Raw genomic sequence first — 17,920 nt, forward strand, 5'->3', positions numbered from 1 at the left:
AGGACATCCCTGACGGCAGGCCCTACCCACACTGAAGCTATCCGAACCTAATCCATTGGTAGCCACAACTGCTTTGGGATCACTATACAATGTTGAGGACCCATTTGGTAAACACCTGTCCAACGCCAAACCTTTCCAATGTGTTAAACAAATATGACCATTCAACCCTATCAAATGCCTTTTCCGCGTCTAATGAAACTACTACTCCTGGTATCTTTCCCTGATGACAGGCTTGAATCATATTCAAAACCCTTCTAATATTATTGGATGATCTACGGCCCTTAATAAACCCCAACTGATCCTCCTGTATAATATATGGTAGTATCCTTTCTAGTCTCGATGCTAACGTTTTAGAAAGGATTTTAAAATCTACATTTAGCAAGGATATTGGTCTGTATGACGTACAATCTTCTGGATCCTTTCCTTTTTTTAAGGATAAGAGAGATATTTGCCTCTTTCAGCGAAGGCAGGAGACAGCCCTGACTATATGCATAGTTATACATGTCCATAAGTGGACCAGCCAATATTTCTGTAAATTCTTTATAGAATTCAGCTTGAAAACCATCTAGGCCCAGTGCCTTACCGCTCTGAAGTTGCCTAATTGCATCAAGTATTTCTTGGACTGTTAGAGGAGCATCTAGGACCGATACCTGTTCGGAGTTAGGCCCGGAAAGGTCAAATGTTTTAAAAATGACTGCATCCTCCTAGTCCTATCTTCACAATCCTGTGATTGATATAACTCAGAATAAAATTCTCTAAAGATCGCATTAAGCTTTTTATGATCATGAGTCAAAATACCCGTATTTTCCTTGATAGACGTAATAGTCTGAGGGGCCTTTTTTCTCTTTGCAAGAAATGTTAAGTATCTACCCAGTTTGTCGCCATATTCATATAACCTTTGTTTTGCAAATAGTATTTCCCTCTTAGCCGTTTGAGTAAGCGCAGTGTTTAGAGCTGTCCTAAGAGCTGTAATCCTTTGCAATTTAATAATAGAAGGTCTATCAGTGTATGCAGTTTTAGCTGCTTTTAAGCGAGCTTCAAGCAGATGCTGTTGTTCTCCCTTCAATTTTTTCTGTGTCGCTGAGTAGGAGATGATCAAACCTCGCGTGTAAGCTTTGATGGTCTCCCACATCATTGATGGGTTGCTAGCCATACCTGAATTAATTTCTAAAAAAGTTTTAAATTCTTGACAGAAGTATTTTACAAATTTACTATCTTTCATTAGGAAGGGGTCCATACGCCAATGCTGAGGGGATGTCCCATTGTTCCTCGTCTTAGTTTCCATATATACAGCAGCGTGGTCGGAAATTGCTATTCTACCTATTTTACAGGATGATGTGGAATTTTTAAAAAATCGAGAGGGCAAAAAACATATCAATTCTGGTATGACATTTATGTGGATTGGAGTAGAAAGAAAAATCTCTGCCCTGTGGATGAAGACATCTCCATACGTCTACTAATTCTAATTCTTTGTTCAGATCCACCAATTGTCTAGATCTGGGAGATACTCCTGCAGTACTCTTGGGAATCCTATCTATTTCCGGATCCATAATACAATTAAAGTCTCCCCCTATAATTGTATGACGGGCATCAAAAGCCATCAATTTTGAAAAGGCTTCTGTTATAAATTTAAAGGAGTGTGCTGGGGGGCAGTACAAATTTAAAATCCCATATTCCTCTCCATTTATAAGGGCTTTAATCAAAATATATGTCCAGATTCGTCTTTTATCTGATTTAGGATTTTGAAAGGGAAATTCTTCCGAACAAGAATAATAACTCCCCTGCTTTTTGAGCTAAAAGAAGCAAAAAAGGCCTGATCAAATCCACCCTGTCGTAATTTCAAGTGTTCTTTATCCAGCAGGTGTGTCTCCTGTAGGAGAGCTATATCAACTCTTTCTTTCTTAAGATTTGATAATATTTTCTTCCTTTTGACTGGCGAATTACTCCCCTTGACATTCCAGGTGCACGACTTAACCAACTGATCAACCATAATCTTCCGGGCAAATCCGAGACCCCTTGGGAGGGGAAACCCTATCCAGAACATCCTGAGCATAGAACATATAAAATTTACAAAAATAAAGGTTCTCTAATACACTCACAACAGTATAATAAAAAACTATTTCTTAATAATAAAAAAAAACGTATTTAAGTGGAGATTTGCCCTCTTGTTCCCAGGGGGTGTCACTTCCTTTCCAAAAGTCTATCTTATCCTCTCCCAATCAATGCCCCACCCTTGACCCAGGCGCTCCTCAATAAAATGAGAAGAATTCAGATATAATACAAAGCTAGAGTTAACAGTGAGCACCGTACCCCCACCCATATCAACACCTGGATATATTTGGTAATGTTAATACCATATATAAACATATAACTATAAAATTACAACCTCAACAAATAATAATTAAATATAATAATACAAAATAACAAGATAGATACAACCCCGCTCCTAAAGACAGAAGTAAAATAGAATAAGGTAACCACCTCCCCCCACCAACATGAACCAAATCCCCCGGCTTATATATATACATACATTCACATCCACACACACACACACACACACATATATATATATACACACATATACATACATACCCACATATGTACATAAAATAATAAAAGAAAACAACCCCAAGGCGGGGGGGGGAAGAAAATCAAATCCCTCTCCCCACCCCACATGATAATATTAAACAGTAAGGTAAGAAAAAAGAAAAAAAAGGGGGGGGATATAAACCAAAGCGGGGGGAAAGGCAAACCAACATCGATTATCTCTTACAGTTTATCTAAGAGAGTCCAAGAATTCCTTAGCCTTTTCTGGTGATCCGAAGTTATACACGGATCCTTCATGGTTAAAGTGTAGCGTACCGAGTACTGAATATTTAAGTCCCTTAAACGCTTCTTCACCTCATCGAATACGTTCCTCTTTCGGACCAGAACTGGGGAAAAGTCCTGGAATAACATGATCTTGGATCCTTTATAGATCATAGGTTGGGGGTTTTTTCCAAGATTTCTGATCAGACTTACAGTGTGGAAACAGGCCCTTCGGCCCAACAAGTCCACACCGAACCGCCGAAGCGCAACCCACCCATACCCCTACATTTATCCCTTACCTAACACTACGGGCAATTTAGCTTGGCCAATTCACCTGACCCGCACATCTTTGTGCCTGTGGGAGGAAACCGGAGCACCCGGAGGAAACCCACGCAGACACGGGGAGAATGTGCAAACTCCACACAGTCAGTCGCCTGAGTCGGGAATTGAACCCGGGTCTACAGGCGCTGTGAGGCAGCAGTGCTAACCACTGTGCCACCGTGCCGCCCAAGAAACTTCTAGGAGTATGTGCCTCTCCTTATAGCTCTACAGGACCGGGCGTGGGCGCTGGTTCGAGCCGGGCCCGCGTATTGCGACCCGGTAGGCCCATTCCACCCTTACCTGGCCTGATCCAGCCTCCAGATTTAAAAGCTGTGGCAGCCACTGTTCGAGAAACACTGTAAGCTGGCCTTCCTTCCCGTTCGGGAAGGCCCAGCAAACGAATATTTTTTTCGACGACCTCGATAATCGAGATCATCAATGTGATTCTCTAAGGTCCGGACTCGTTGTTTGAGAGTCCGGACCTGATCCACAGCCGATTGCACTGTAGTCTCGGAGGTCGCGGCCTTTAGTTCCGCCCCTCTAACTCAGCGCTCGATTTCCTGGATGTCTCGGTCGTGCTTTGGCAGCGCGGCCGAGAGTGAGTCCCATCGATTTTGGGATTCTTTGATAAAGGCGTCGATCTTCGCATCCAGTTTGGAGATCATTTCCACAAGGCTTGTCACTGTAGGTAAGTCCCCCGGGGCGGCTGTGGACGCCTCTGCTGCAGCTGGAGAGGGTGGGGGAGGGGTTCCTGCTTGCTGAGAGCTGCGGGCTCCCTTCCCTTTGGTCATTTTCACTAAATATTAGATTGTTTAAATTTAATACTAAGTAACTAATTAAATTAAACAGCTATTGTAAATGATTTGGTGAGTGTGGTGGGGGTGGGTGACCCACTTTACCCAAGTCTTGGGAGGAGCACTATAGACTCAGACTTGCTGGGTCGCTGCCATCTTGGATTCCGCCCCCCCACCTCTGGTTTTTTTAAAGTTGAATTGAAATACATTTTTTGAAAAACTAGCAAAGTTTTCGTTCTTTCAGCAGTGCATCATTTTCTTTCACCGGCTGGTTAAAGACTAGGAACTGGTTATAAAAGCAGCAGTTAGAGTTGATCAGAATCAGTGGTCTCAAGTTGGTCCTCAGAGTAGGGAGAGGGGTTCAGGTGACTTTTTGTTTGATAAAGCGTGTTCACCTTGGCCATACTGGGGTGAGTTTTGAGAAGGTCCCCAGTGGGAACTGGAGGAGGTTGGCTGACAGGAGGGGAAAGATAAAATATTTCCTTCTCCGAATCAGAATCCCATTCCTCATCCACAGGTGAATCAGGATTCTTTAGTAATGTGTCTTTGGGAGAGGGGAGGGTGGGTGTAAGGAACACTCTCTGTAGAACATCTGGTCCTGTGCGGCTGCAGCCTGTTCTTTAGACACCGGTTTTCCTTTTCATTGGGGCCCCTAACGTTTTGGCTTAGGTTCTGAATCTTTGTTTTCCTTTATTTTTATTTTTTTCCGAGCCAATTCCAATTCTACTTCTAAATCATGTGTTTCATATTTGCGATTTAATTCTGTCCAATCTAATTCAGATCCTTCCTCAATTAATGGATTAATTTTCCTTTTCATGCAGTTTTGTCTTCGTGATGTTTGTTTGGATTTTTTTCCCACTTTTCTCTCACTATCATTCTTCATGCTGATGTGGCATTTTCCTGCTTACTTCCCTTTCTTTTTTACCTAAATTCGTTGTTCAATTTTCATGAGTGGAGTTAAATCCTGTGTGGCTCATAGAGGCCAATTCTTCTTCTGCTGAGCAGTTGCAGCGGATATTCTCCTTAATTGTTTCTCATAATTAGGATACAGATTCTCATTTCTGTTCAGGAACATTTGTCTTTCATCTTATCTCGGGTTGCTCCCATCTTTATCGTCCTTACTTTAAATCTTCACAAAACTACTGATCTACAGGGACTCCAACCCCAATTACTACAGGGGCTCCAACACCAATTACTACAGGGGCTCCAACACCAACAACTTCAGGGGCTCCAACCCCAATTCCTCCAGGGGCTCCAACCCCAATTACTCCAGGGACTCTAACCCAAATTACTACAGGGACACCAACCCCAATTACCACAGGGGCTCCAACTCCAATTACTACAGGGGCTCTGACCCCAATTACTACAGGAGCTCCAAATCACAATTACTACAGAGGCTCGAAATCCCAATTACTACAGGGACTCCAGCCCCAATTACTACAGGGACTCCAGCCCCAATTACTACAGGGGCTTCAACCCCAATTACTACATGGGCTCCAAATCCGAATTACTACAGGGGCTCCAACCCCAATTACTACAGAGGCTCCAAATCACAATTACTACAGAGGCTCGAAATCCCAATTACTACAGGAGCTTCAACACCACTTACTACAGGGGCTTCAACCCCAATTACTACAGGGACTCCAACCCCAATTACTACAGGGGCTTCAACACCAATTACTACATGGGCTCCAAATCCGAATTACTACAGGGGCTCCAACCCCAATTACTACAGAGGCTCCAAATCACAATTACTACAGAGGCTCGAAATCCCAATTACTACAGGAGCTTCAACACCACTTACTACAGGGGCTTCAACCCCAATTACTACAGGGACTCCAGCCCCAATTACTACAGGGACTCTAGCCCCAATTACTACAGGGACTCTAGCCCCAATTACTACAGGGACTCCAACTCCAATTACTACAGGGGCTTCAACACCAATTACTACATGGACTCCAAATCCAAATTACTACAGGGGCTCCAACCCCAATTACTACAGAGGCTCCAAATCACAATTACTACAGAGGCTCGAAATCCCAATTACTACAGGAGCTTCAACACCACTTACTACAGGGGCTTCAACCCCAATTACTACAGGGACTTCAACCCTAATTACTACAGGGGCTCCAACCCCAATTACTACAAGGACTCCAACTCCAATCACTACAGGGACTTCAACCCTAATTACTACAGGGACTCCAACACCAATTACTGCAAGGGCTCCAACCCCAATTACTACAGTGGCTCCAACCCCAATTACTACAGGAACTTCAACTCCAATTACTGCAGGGGCTTCAAATCCCAGTTATGACAGGGATCCAACCCCAATTACTACAGGGACTCCAACCCCAATTACTACAGGGGCCCCACCCCAATTACTACAGGGACTCCAGCCCCAATTACTACAGCGGCTCCAATCCTAATTACTACAGGGGCTTCAACCCCAATTACTACAGGAGTCCAATCCCAATTACTACAGTGGCTCCAAATCCCACTTACTACAGGGACTCCAGCCCCAATTACACCAGGGACTCCAACCCCAATTACTACAGGGGCTTCAACCCCAATTACTACAGGGGCTGCAATCCCAATTACTACAGGGACTCCAACACCAATTACTAAAGAGGCTCCAAATCACAATTACTACAGAGGCTCGAAATCCCAATTACTACAGGGGCTCCAACACCAATTACTAAAGAGGCTCCAAATCACAATTACTACAGAGGCTTGAAATCCCAATTACTACAGGGGCTCCAACACCAATTACTACAGGGACTCCACCCCCAATTACTATAAAGCTCCAACGCCAATTACTACAGGGGCTCCAATCCCAGTTACTACAGGGATCCAACCCCAATTACTACAGGGTCTCCAACCCCAATTACTACAGGGTCCCCACCCCAATTACTACAGGGACTCCAACTCCAATTACTACAGGGGCTTCAACCCCAATAACTACAGGGGCTCCAAATCCGAATTACTACAGGGGCTCCAACCCCAATTACTACAGAGGCTCCAAATCACAATTACTACAGAGGCTCGAAATCCCAATTACTACAGGGGCTCCACTCCCAATTACTACAGGAGTTCCAACCCCAATTACTACAGGAGCTTCAACCCCAATTACTACAGGGACTCCAACCCCAATTACTACAGGGGCTTCAACCCTAATTACTACAGGGGCTCCAACGCCATTTACTACAGCGGCTTCAACTCCAATTACTACAGGAGCTTCAACCCCGATAACTACAGGGGCTCCAACACCAATTACTACAGGGGCTCCAATCCCTATTACTACAGGAGCTCCAACACCAATTACTACAGGGGCTCCAACACCAATTACTACAGGGGCTCCAAACCCAATTACTACAGGGACTCCACCCCCAATTACTACAGAAGCTCCAACACTAATTACTACAGGGGCTCCAACCCAAATTACTACAGGGACTCCAATTCCAATTACTGCAGGGGCTCCAAATCCCAGTTACTACAGGGATCCAACCCCAATTACTACCGAGGCTCCAACCCAAATTACTACAGGGACTCCAATTCCAATTACTGCAGGGACTCCAAATCCCAGTTACTACATGAATCCAACCCTAATTACTACAGGGACTCCAGCCCCAATTACTACAGGGGCTACAACCCCAATTACTTCAGGGGCTCCATATCCCAATTACTACAGCGGCTCCAATCCTAATTACTACAGGGGCTTCAACCCCAATTACTACAGGGCTCCAACCCCAATTACTACAGGGGCTACAACCCCAATTACTTCAGGGGCTCCATATCCCAATTACTACAGCGGCTCCAATCCTAATTACTACAGGGGCTTCAACCCCAATTACTACAGGGCTCCAACCCCAATTACTACAGGGGCTCCAACCCTGATTACTACAGGGTCTCTAATCACAATTACTCCAGGGGCTTCAACCCCAATGACTACAGGGGCTCCAACCCTGATTACTACAGAGGCTCCAAATCCCAATTACTCCAGGGCCTCCAACCCCAATTACTACAGGGGCTTCAATCCCAATTACTACAGGGGCTTCAACCCCAATTACTACAGGGACTCCAACCCCAATTACTACAGGGACTCCAACCTCGATTACTACAGTGGCTCCAACCCCAATTACTACAGGAGCTCCCACCCAACAATACACAGGGGCTCCAACCCCATAAAACACCGAAACAAAACACAAACATTCACTCACAAACAAGCAAATGTCCATCCCAACCAAATCTCAAAGAGCTAAACCTTCTGCAAGCTGCAGGGAGTCCGCACTGCTCTCTGTCTGTCTGTCTGTCTCACTCCCTATCTCTCTCACACGAGTACTTTGCTTTGATGTTCACCAAAGGGAGGAATATGATGGATGTTGAACTTAGGGATAGATGTTTGATTATCCTAGGTCAAGTCAGCATAAGGATGGAGAAAATATTGGGCATTCTAAAAGGAATTAAGGTAGACAAGTCCCAAGGTCTGAGTGGGATCTATCCCAGGTTACTATGGGAAACGAGAGAGGAAATAGCTGTAGTATTAACAGATATCTTTACAGCATCCTTGAATATGAGTGAGGTTCCAGAGGACTGAAGAATTGCTCATGTTGTCCCCCTGTTTAAGAAGCGTAGCTGGGATAATTTAGACAATTATAGACTGGTGAGCCTGATGGAAGAAAATGGACTTTTAATGATAGGCAACATGGTTTTGTGCAGGGAAGGTCATGTCTTACCAACTTAATAGAATTCTTTGAGGAAGTGTTAAAGTTGATTGATGAGGGAAGGCGGTCAATGTCATTTACATGGACTTCAGTCAGACTTTAATAAGGTTCCCCACAGTAGGCTGATGGAGAAGGTGAAGTTGCATGGGTCCAGGGTATACTAACTAGATGGATAGAGAACTGCCTGGGCAGCAGAAGACAGACAGTAGTAGTGGAAGGGAATTTCTCAAAAATGGAGATCTGTGACCAGTGGTGTTCCACAGGGATCCATGCTGAGACCACTGTTGTTTGTGATATACATAACTGATTTGGAGGAAGGTATAGGTGGTCTGATTAGCAAGTTTTCAGATGACACTAAGTTTGGTGGAGTAGCAGATAGTGAGGGACTGTCAGAGAATGCAGCAGAATATAGATAGATTGGAGAGTTGTGTAGAGAATGGCAGATGGTATTCAGTCCGGGCAAATGTGAGGTGGTGCATCTTGGAAGATCCAATTCAAGAGTGAACTATCCAGTAAATGGAAAAGTCCTGGGGAAAATTGATGTACACAGAGATCTGGGTGATCAGGTCCATTGTGCCCTGAAGGTGACAATGCAGGTCAGTAGAGTGGTCAAGCAGGCATACGGCATGCTTTCCTTCATTCGACAGAATATCGAGTACAAGAGTTGGCAGGTCATGTTACAGTTGTATAGGACTTTGTTTTGGCAATATTTGGAATACTGCGTACAGTTCTGGTTGCCACATTACCAAAAGGAAGTGGATGCTTTGGAGAAAGTGCAGAGGGGGTTCACCAGGATGTTGCCTGTAATGGAGAGTGCTAGCTATGAAGAGAGGTTGAATACATTAGATTTATTTTCATTAGAAAGATGGAGATTGAGGGGGGCACAAATCATGAGAAATATAGACAGGGTGAATAGCAAGATGCATTTCCCCAGAGTAGAGGACTCAATTACTAAGGGTCATGTGTTCAAAGTTAGGGGGGAAAAGTTTAGGGGAGATATACATGGAAAGTCCTTCATGCAGAGAATGGTGGTTGTCTGCAATGCGTTGCCAGTGGAGGTGGTAGAGACCGGCACGATAGCGTCATTTAAGATGTACCAGGACAGATGTATGAATGGGCAGGGAGCAGAGGCTTTGAGATCCATAGAAAATAGTGAGAGGATCTAGATCAGTGCAGGATCTGGATTAGTGCAGGCTCGGAGGGCCGAAGGGCCTGTTCCTGTGCTGTAATTTTCTTTGTTCTTTGTTCATTGTCGTTTATTCATTCTCATTGGCATGGCACCTCAAACCTTTTTAGCTAATTACTTCCCAAATACTTCAGGCATTCAAGCAATCAGCTTGCCATCATATTCTCAAGGTCATTCCGAGATTTGTTGGATTTTGGGGTCCATTAAAAATCTGGATTTTGCCATTGTTCACTGTGTAACATAACATTTCATGAAACCAGCTATTACAAAAGGCACTTAACCTTTCACGTTTCTAACATGCGAAACAAAGGGAAGGATTACAAGAAACACAGAGTTCATGATGCACATAGAACTAGCATCAACAAATGCTGTATACACTATTTTTAGGTAGCGTTCAAGGAGCAGGGGAATCTACGTTTCGGGCATGAGCCTTTCTTCAGGAAGTTCAGCAACACATTTTCAGCTCTGATCGCTAGCATCTGCAGCTCTCACTTTCTCCTACAGTATTATCAGTTTGTTATTTCTGAAAATAGGAAGTGTTTGTACTTTGAAAGAATGGTAAACTTTAAATCGAGATAGTCAAATATTCAACAATTATCGAACATTATGAGCAGGTAAGTTATGATTGTTGGAAAGGGCTCCAACAATGGATTGACACAGAGTAAATGGCCTGGTCCTGGAAAGACAATGCAACAATATATGCTCAAGGGCAGGTAACATTAGGAAGATGAGAAAGGAGAAAGAGGAGGAAGATGCAAGGCAGAGTTCACTAACACCTTCAGAAGATAAATGCACCCTGCATCAATAGGCAATTTGTCTCTTATTGTCAGTGAGCCATTCCTAATTGTCATGGTTGTATATTTTCTTTTACAAACTAACAAATGTACAATATCTAAACGACTGCTTCTGAACAAATTGTCAGACAATTGCTTTAACATGTTCAAATGCCTTTGTTAGGTAACTGTAATTGCAAACCTCCTAAAATCAACAATAAATACATGATTCCCATTGCCCAGGGATGTGATTTAGAAAGGAAAAAGATTCTCAGTTAGTTTGGCATCTATTATACTGTAATGGACAAACAAGCCTTTTCATTTCAACAGTGCAATGAAAGTTGGTTTTATCATTGACTTTATAATTCACCAAACCCCTTCTTGATGTCCCTGTCCTCAGACATCAGTCTAACTTTCTCTTAAACATTACTTCTCAATCTGCTGGACCTCGCTGTGGGGACATTGCTCAACCAATATCACTAACTCAATTCATTTCAGTTTGTGTTAAGGTGCAGCAAGGTGGGAAAATGCTGGAAGTTAAATTTAAGGAGGAGGCGAACAGATTTTAATAACATATAGGTTGAAGGGCTACGGAGAGTGGACAGGAAAGTAGAGTTGAATTTCCAGCAAGATCCTAAAGAAATTGTATGTGAGGTAGCAGAGATTGGCAATCTAATTTGGCCATCACATAGATCTGATGGACTACCGTATAAGCATAGGCAAACAATACATATTATAAGAATGGGTAGGTGATGTTGGAGCTGTACAGGACTTTGGTGAGGCCATGGCTGGAGCACTGTGTGTAGTACCCGTCTCTGTACTATGGGAAGGATGTGATTACATAGGAGAGGGTACAGAGGAGATGCACCAGAATGTTGCCAGGGATGGAGCATTTCAGCAATGAGGAGAGGCTGGATAAGCTCAGGTCGCTTTCTTTGGAACAGGGAGGGTTGAGGGGGAACTTAACAGAGGTGTGTAAGATTATGAGGGGCATGGACAGAGGGGTTAGGAAGTAGCTGTTCCCTTAGTCAAACGATCAATAATAATGAGACACACGTTTAAGCTAAAGGACAGGAGATTCAGAAGGGATTTGAGAAAAAAACTTTCAGACAGGCCGGTCATTCTGAGGATTCCCAAAACCAGTGAAAACAAACAGCTGTAAGAAAGTGAATTTGTACATAGGGTGTAATGAACGATCACGAAACCTATTGGACACAACAAAATCAACTTCCAACAATTACAAACTTTCCAAAATCTTTCAAAGCATTTCCCACATTTCCTTTTCCTTTAAGTTTTCAAGGCAGTATTTGCCAAAATCTGAAATCACTCACCGGTAAGTAGTAACATGCATGAGGGGGTTACAATTGACTGACCAAGGATTGGCATAACTCCAAGGCGATTTACCCAGTTTGATTTGTTAACACTGCTGGAGATGAAGACTGGCAAGGCATGACATCTTTGCTTTTTAAAGCAGAAAAACCCAGAAGTGAAAACTGGCTACGTTTGCAGTATCAGTTTGTGCTGGTATTTCACTTTTGCCACAAACAGTAAATTTCAGCTTAGAAAGCAGTTTTCATCTTTCTGTTAAGTACAACTGCTTTCATGCAAAAACACCGTTGCGTGTTGGTTTTGATAATAAAATTGGATTCATTGTGATGAGGAGTACTATTAAATTGTACAGAGCAGAGAGGTCGTTTGACCTATTGAGTCAGTACCACCAAAGTTATCCTCAATCAACAGTAGCCCAAATTCCCACACAAAGCACATAGCCTGAAAGTTCTGAAACTGCAAGTGCTCGTCCAAGTCCTTTCTTAAATATTTTGAGGTTTTGCATTCCAGCTACCACCCTTCTCCCTTCTTGTAGGCAGTACATTCCAGACCCTCACCGCCCTCTGGATACAAAAGATTTTTCCTCAGATCCCCAGTAAATCTCCTGCCTTTTAATTTAAAAGTGTGCCCCTTTGTTAGGGTGAGTGGTATTATTGATGATGGTAGACATCACGGCAGTACTTACAGAGGATACTCCTGAGGGATCATCCAGTGAAGCCAAATGGGTGGAACTGTGAAAAAAAATTAAGTGGGCGATTACTTTATTGGGATTGTACAACAGGCTCAACCTGTAGGCAATGGAAAATTGAGGAGCAAGTATGTAGGGTGACTGCAGTTAGCTATAAGAATAGAATAGAGTAGAAAAGAATTCCTACAGTGTGGGAACAGGTCATTTGGCCCAACAGGTCTACACCGACCCTCTAAAGAATAACCCACTCAGCCCAATTCCCCTACCTTATCACTCGACATTTCCCCTGAATAATCCACCTAGCCGACACATCCCAGAATACAATGGGCAATTTATCATGGTCAATTCACCAAACACAATCTTTGGATTGTGGGAGGAAATTGGAGCACTTCGAGGAAGCCCATGCAGACACAGGGAGAATGTGCAAACTCCACTCTTGACAGTTGCCTGAAGGGGAACCTAGGTCCCTGGCACTGTGAGGCAGCAGCACTACCCACTGAGCCATCGTGCCGCCCCTAGGAGCATAGATTGGTAGGAGATTTCAACTTTCCAAACACAAATTGGGATTGCCGCAGTGTTCAGGATGGTTTGGGATATATTGAAAATTGTGTGATTAAGCTACAAAATGACAACGATTAAAATTACAAATGCTATTGTCGTTGTACGGTCAAAACTAAAGAAATCAGTTTGAAGCAGATGTGAGAGTGTGTAATGAATAGACTGTTACCAAGATCTTATGGTTAGGATATGGGGACCAGTTTGTGAGTATGTCATGGAGATATATTGTCAAATAGATGAACAAAATGTACTGACTGATATTTCTGGTTTCAGGAAGCATCCAGTAAAAATGTATAAAAAGCACAATTAAAGCTGTTACTGCAGAGGTCTCAACTTGCAATTATGTAATCTACATATAAAAAGAAGCAAAAGATTGCAGACTTGTTCCTCATTTCATTGGAACCCAACAATTTGACGTAGTTGCCAGGATCTCAAAGATGAATGTTGGAACACTGAAGACTCCTGTGATGATGCTGTCTCTTTAACAAGGTTATTTTGACCTTGTTATTTTACAAGAGGGGTCATAAAGGCAGAGGTGCCGTATATCTGAAAGTGGCTACTTTAAGCAATGGCAGAGGAGTGCCCAGTTCTCCCAATTCAGTTTTAAACTATTTTGTTTACTTTTGAGCAGGAAGTCAGAAGCTGCTGACAATAGAGAAGCTGCTACTGTGAGAAAGGTTCCATGCTTCAACAGATGTTTCTTGCTTGACATTTCTCTCTGAACTCTGTCCTGCCTATAAGAACTTGTATTGGAATTTACCCTTTGTCAAGGGATGTGTTTATGGGATGTTGCGGGGATTGGAACAGTAAATTTCCAAAGGTTATCAAATTTAAATGCCAAGCTTATTAGCATTATCACGTTGGTTGGGTATTCAAATAGTTAAGTTATTCTAAGTGCTATTTTCTTTTGTTCATGTTTCAACAGTAGTGTTTAAATAAATTCTGTTTTGCTTAAAGCCAAGTGGTTTGACCAGCTGCAACACTTCCTGAATATCCATTTTAGATCTGCCTTTAAAATAGGAAACATTAGAGCCTGGGTTATCTATTTACAATGTTTTGTGGGGATCTGGACTGGTCCATAACAGACTGGGGTCGCTTGGTAGGATTTAGTTTGGGCTTCGGGTTGTTGGACTCGAAGACAGCATGTGGTAGGTGTTGGTGTCTTTATGTTCCAGGCGTTGAATTTGGTTGGTTTAGGCAGCGCTTGGTTTAGTAATGGCTTTTTCATTGCTAAGGGTTTCTGGGAGTGGAAGAAGGTGATCAAGGAAAAGCTGCTGGAATTGGCAAACAAGTTGGAGTTGGAGCAGCCTCCTTCCATGAGGAAAAGAGAGATAATTACAACAGTAGCTCAGCATTCAAATTTGATGGAAATACCATCAGAATTTTTGGAAATTCTAAATTTCAATTGAAAGCGAAGCAGCTTGAGTTATAGGCAAAAAGAAAAGAAAGAAGAAAAGAAATGAGACAGTGTAAATTACAATTAAAAGCAGTGAAACGAGAGAAAGAATGAATCACCCAGCAGAACAAAAAAGAAAAGGATAAAATCTCTTCAGCAGAAGAAAGGGAGAAAGAGAGAGTTTGAACTTTGTAAATTGGCACTAAGACAGAAATGTCAGCTTAAAAGGATGGAGGGGAAGTCTGAAGGTAAGCTGAGGGAGGAGGAGAGTGAGGAGGAGCAAACCCCTAGGAGCCAAAGGCCTTGGGGATCTGTTAAATATATTCAAGCATTACCGAAGTTTGAGGAGAAAGATGTAGAAGTCTTTTTTCATCTCATTTGAGAAGCTGGCTAAATAAACAAAGTGGCCAGTGACCATGTGGGTTTTGTTGATTCAACCAAAGCTAGGAGGTAGAGCCGGTGAGGTAACTGACAAAGTGCAGGTAGTAATAAAACCCGTACCTACCATACCTATTCCTGCATATGAGGAACCTTTTGCAAGGGTCTTAACTGATTATGTATGATCCTCTACCTCAAACAAAAAGTGTGAATCTGTATTTGTTAACAATAATGGATGTTTCCACTAAATTTCCAGAGGGTATTCCATTACACAATATCACAGCTAAAGGAATTGTAGAATGGTCACTCAAATTTTTCATGAGACTACTCACAGTTCAAGGGTCAAAGTTCACATCAAAATTATTCAAGAAAGTTATGGACAGCTTAAGAATAAAACAACTCAAATCGACTATATACCAGTGAGTATCGCAGGGGGTACTGAAAGATGGCATTAGATATTAAAGATATGGGCGGCACGGTGGCACAGTGGTTAGCACTGCTGCCTCACAGCGCCTGTAGACCCGGGTTCAATTCCTGACTCAGGCGACTGACTGTGTGGAGTTTGCACGTTCTCCCCGTGTCTGCGTGGGTTTCCTCCGGGTGCTCCGGTTTCCTCCCACAGTCACAAAGATGTGCGGGTCAGGTGAATTGGCCAAGCTAAAATTGCCCATAGTGTTAGGTAAGGGGTAAATGTAGGGGTATGGGTGGGTTGCGCTTCGGCGGGTCGGTGTGGACTTGTTGGGCCGAAGGGCCTGTTTCCACACTGTAAGTCTAATCTAATCATGTTGAGGGCTTACTGTCAAGATTATCCAGCTGATTGGGATAATGGAATTCTGATTTTACCTTTTGCGATCAGGGATGCACCAAATGAATCGACCAAATTCAGTGCATTTGAATTAGTTTTTGGACATAGAGTGAGAGGACCGCTAAAACTAATTAAGGAAAAATTGGTTAGTCAGATTTCAGAGACCACATATTTGGACTAGGTGTCAATTTTTAGAGAATGGTTAAATAGAGTGGGGGTGTTGGCCAGACAGCAGTTAAAAGTATTGCAGCATACAATGAAACAGGAAGCAGGCAAGAAATCAATAATTCGAAAGTTTGCTGTTGGGGGTATTACTTCCAGTGAGAGATGAACCTTTAAAAGCAAGGTTTAGTGAACCAAATCAAGTTGAAAGGAGATTGTGTAAGGTGAACTATTTGGTAAGGTCTCCAGACAGAAAGAAATCTCACCGTGTGTCATGTGAATATGTTCAAAAGGAATTGTGACGGAGTAGGAAAGCAAAAGGAGAAAGTGTTACTGATTACAACATGGAGTGAAGAACCAAGATCAGAAGATTCTGAATTGGAACATTCCTCAAATTAAATTGGACAATGAGGAAGTTGTCAGAAATTGGGATAAATTATTGAGTTATCTTCCAGAGGAAAATCGAAATGAAGGAGTTATCCCTATCGCATGAGGATATATGTGGAAATAAGGTTAGATTACTTACAGTGTGAAAACAGGCCCTTTATCCCGACAAGTCCACACCAATCCTCTGAAGAGCAACCCACCCAGACCCATTCCCCTACATTTACCCCTTCACCTAACACTACGGGCAATGGAATTCCTAACACTGCTAACCACTGTGACACCGTGCCACCCATGCTTGGAAATATTAATCTAATTGTGCATGATGGAGATATAAGAAATTTTGTTTCAATTAAACAAGATCCTTTGGGGATCTAAGATGGCGGTGATCTGAGAAGATCACACTGCAGAGCTTCGCATCGCAGCAGGAGCAGGACAGTCCTTTAACCCATCCAACCCAGGTCATCAGGATTTCTTGGGGCGTTAGAAAGATTGTGGAGCCCCAAGAAACATTTAAAAATTGGCCTACCTGTATTTTTAGCTGTCCAGAAATGCCTTAAAACGGAGGAGGAGCATCCAAGTCCGGGTCAGCAGTTCAGCCTGCAGCAGCCTCGGAGCCGGTTACTCTCCAAGACCTGGTGAACCAGCTCTTGAAATCTTGCGAGATGTTGGGGAAACAGATTGAAGAGAAGCTGGCTTCAGTCTCTCTCATGCTGCAGAAGCATGAGCAGCAGCTGGGAGACATAGAGAAGAGGACGGATGAGGTGTAGCACATGGTCACAGTGGTGGAAGCTGATGCCAGTTCATTCAAGGATGAGATCCAAGCTCTGACGATGCAGGTTCTTAATTTGCGTGACCAAGTGGATGATCTTGAAAACAGGGGCAGGAGAAAAAAACATTCAACAGCCTGTGGAATTTGTTGAAGATTGGCTTCCGAAATTCCTTGACTTGGAGGCTGGCATGAGAGGATTGAAGATAGAGAGGGCTCACTGGGTCGCAGAGCGGAGGTTGGGTCAGGGTCCATGCCCTTGTCCTTTCCTGATGCGGTTTCATCATTACCGGGATAAGGAGAGAGTCATGGAGGCTTCCAGACTCCAGGGGAAGGATCCAAAGGCCCTAATTTACGAGGGGTCTAAGATCATGTTTTTTCAGGACTTTTCAGTGGCGGTGATCCAGAAATGAAAATCATAAGATGGTGTCAAAAGAAGACTGAGGGAACTTGGGATTCAGTTCTCCCTGAGATATTCAGCAGTGCTTCGGATCACCTTAGATGGATCCATGCATCTCTTTGACACTTTGGAGAAGGCAAGAGACTTTGTGGACAAACTAACCTAATTTAAACAATTGTAGTATGTATAAATATCGTTGCTTGGGTATGCGTTCATCATTCTGTAAAAGAAATGGAGGAAATCCGGTTGGAGCTTTGTTTATCCCCCTTGTTTTCCTCTATTGATAATAATTTGATTCAAACTATGTCTGGCGGTGGTTAGGATGTACATTTTAAATTTCTAAGTAAGGACATGCCAAAGGATGGGTGGGGTATTTATTCCCCCTTTTTTTATAAAATATTTTTTTATTCATATTGATATTCTATGGGGTGTTTATATTTTGTAGCTT

General features: G+C 42.9%; 1 protein-coding gene across 1 annotated transcript in view; it reads right to left on the reverse strand.

Annotated features, from left to right (window-relative positions):
• LOC132833901 (deleted in malignant brain tumors 1 protein-like) overlaps positions 1-12,013 on the reverse strand; it is a 43,923-nt gene extending 31,910 nt beyond the window's left edge. Inside the window, 1 exon segment of the mRNA XM_060852559.1 lies at positions 11,935-12,013. Within this exon segment, the coding sequence (XP_060708542.1) occupies positions 11,935-11,950 (16 nt within the window). The 5' untranslated portion in view covers positions 11,951-12,013.
• Between the last annotated feature and the right edge of the window lie 5,907 nt (positions 12,014-17,920).

The sequence above is a fragment of the Hemiscyllium ocellatum genome, chromosome 38, assembly GCF_020745735.1.
Source record: "Hemiscyllium ocellatum isolate sHemOce1 chromosome 38, sHemOce1.pat.X.cur, whole genome shotgun sequence".
Lineage (NCBI taxonomy): Eukaryota > Metazoa > Chordata > Chondrichthyes > Orectolobiformes > Hemiscylliidae > Hemiscyllium > Hemiscyllium ocellatum.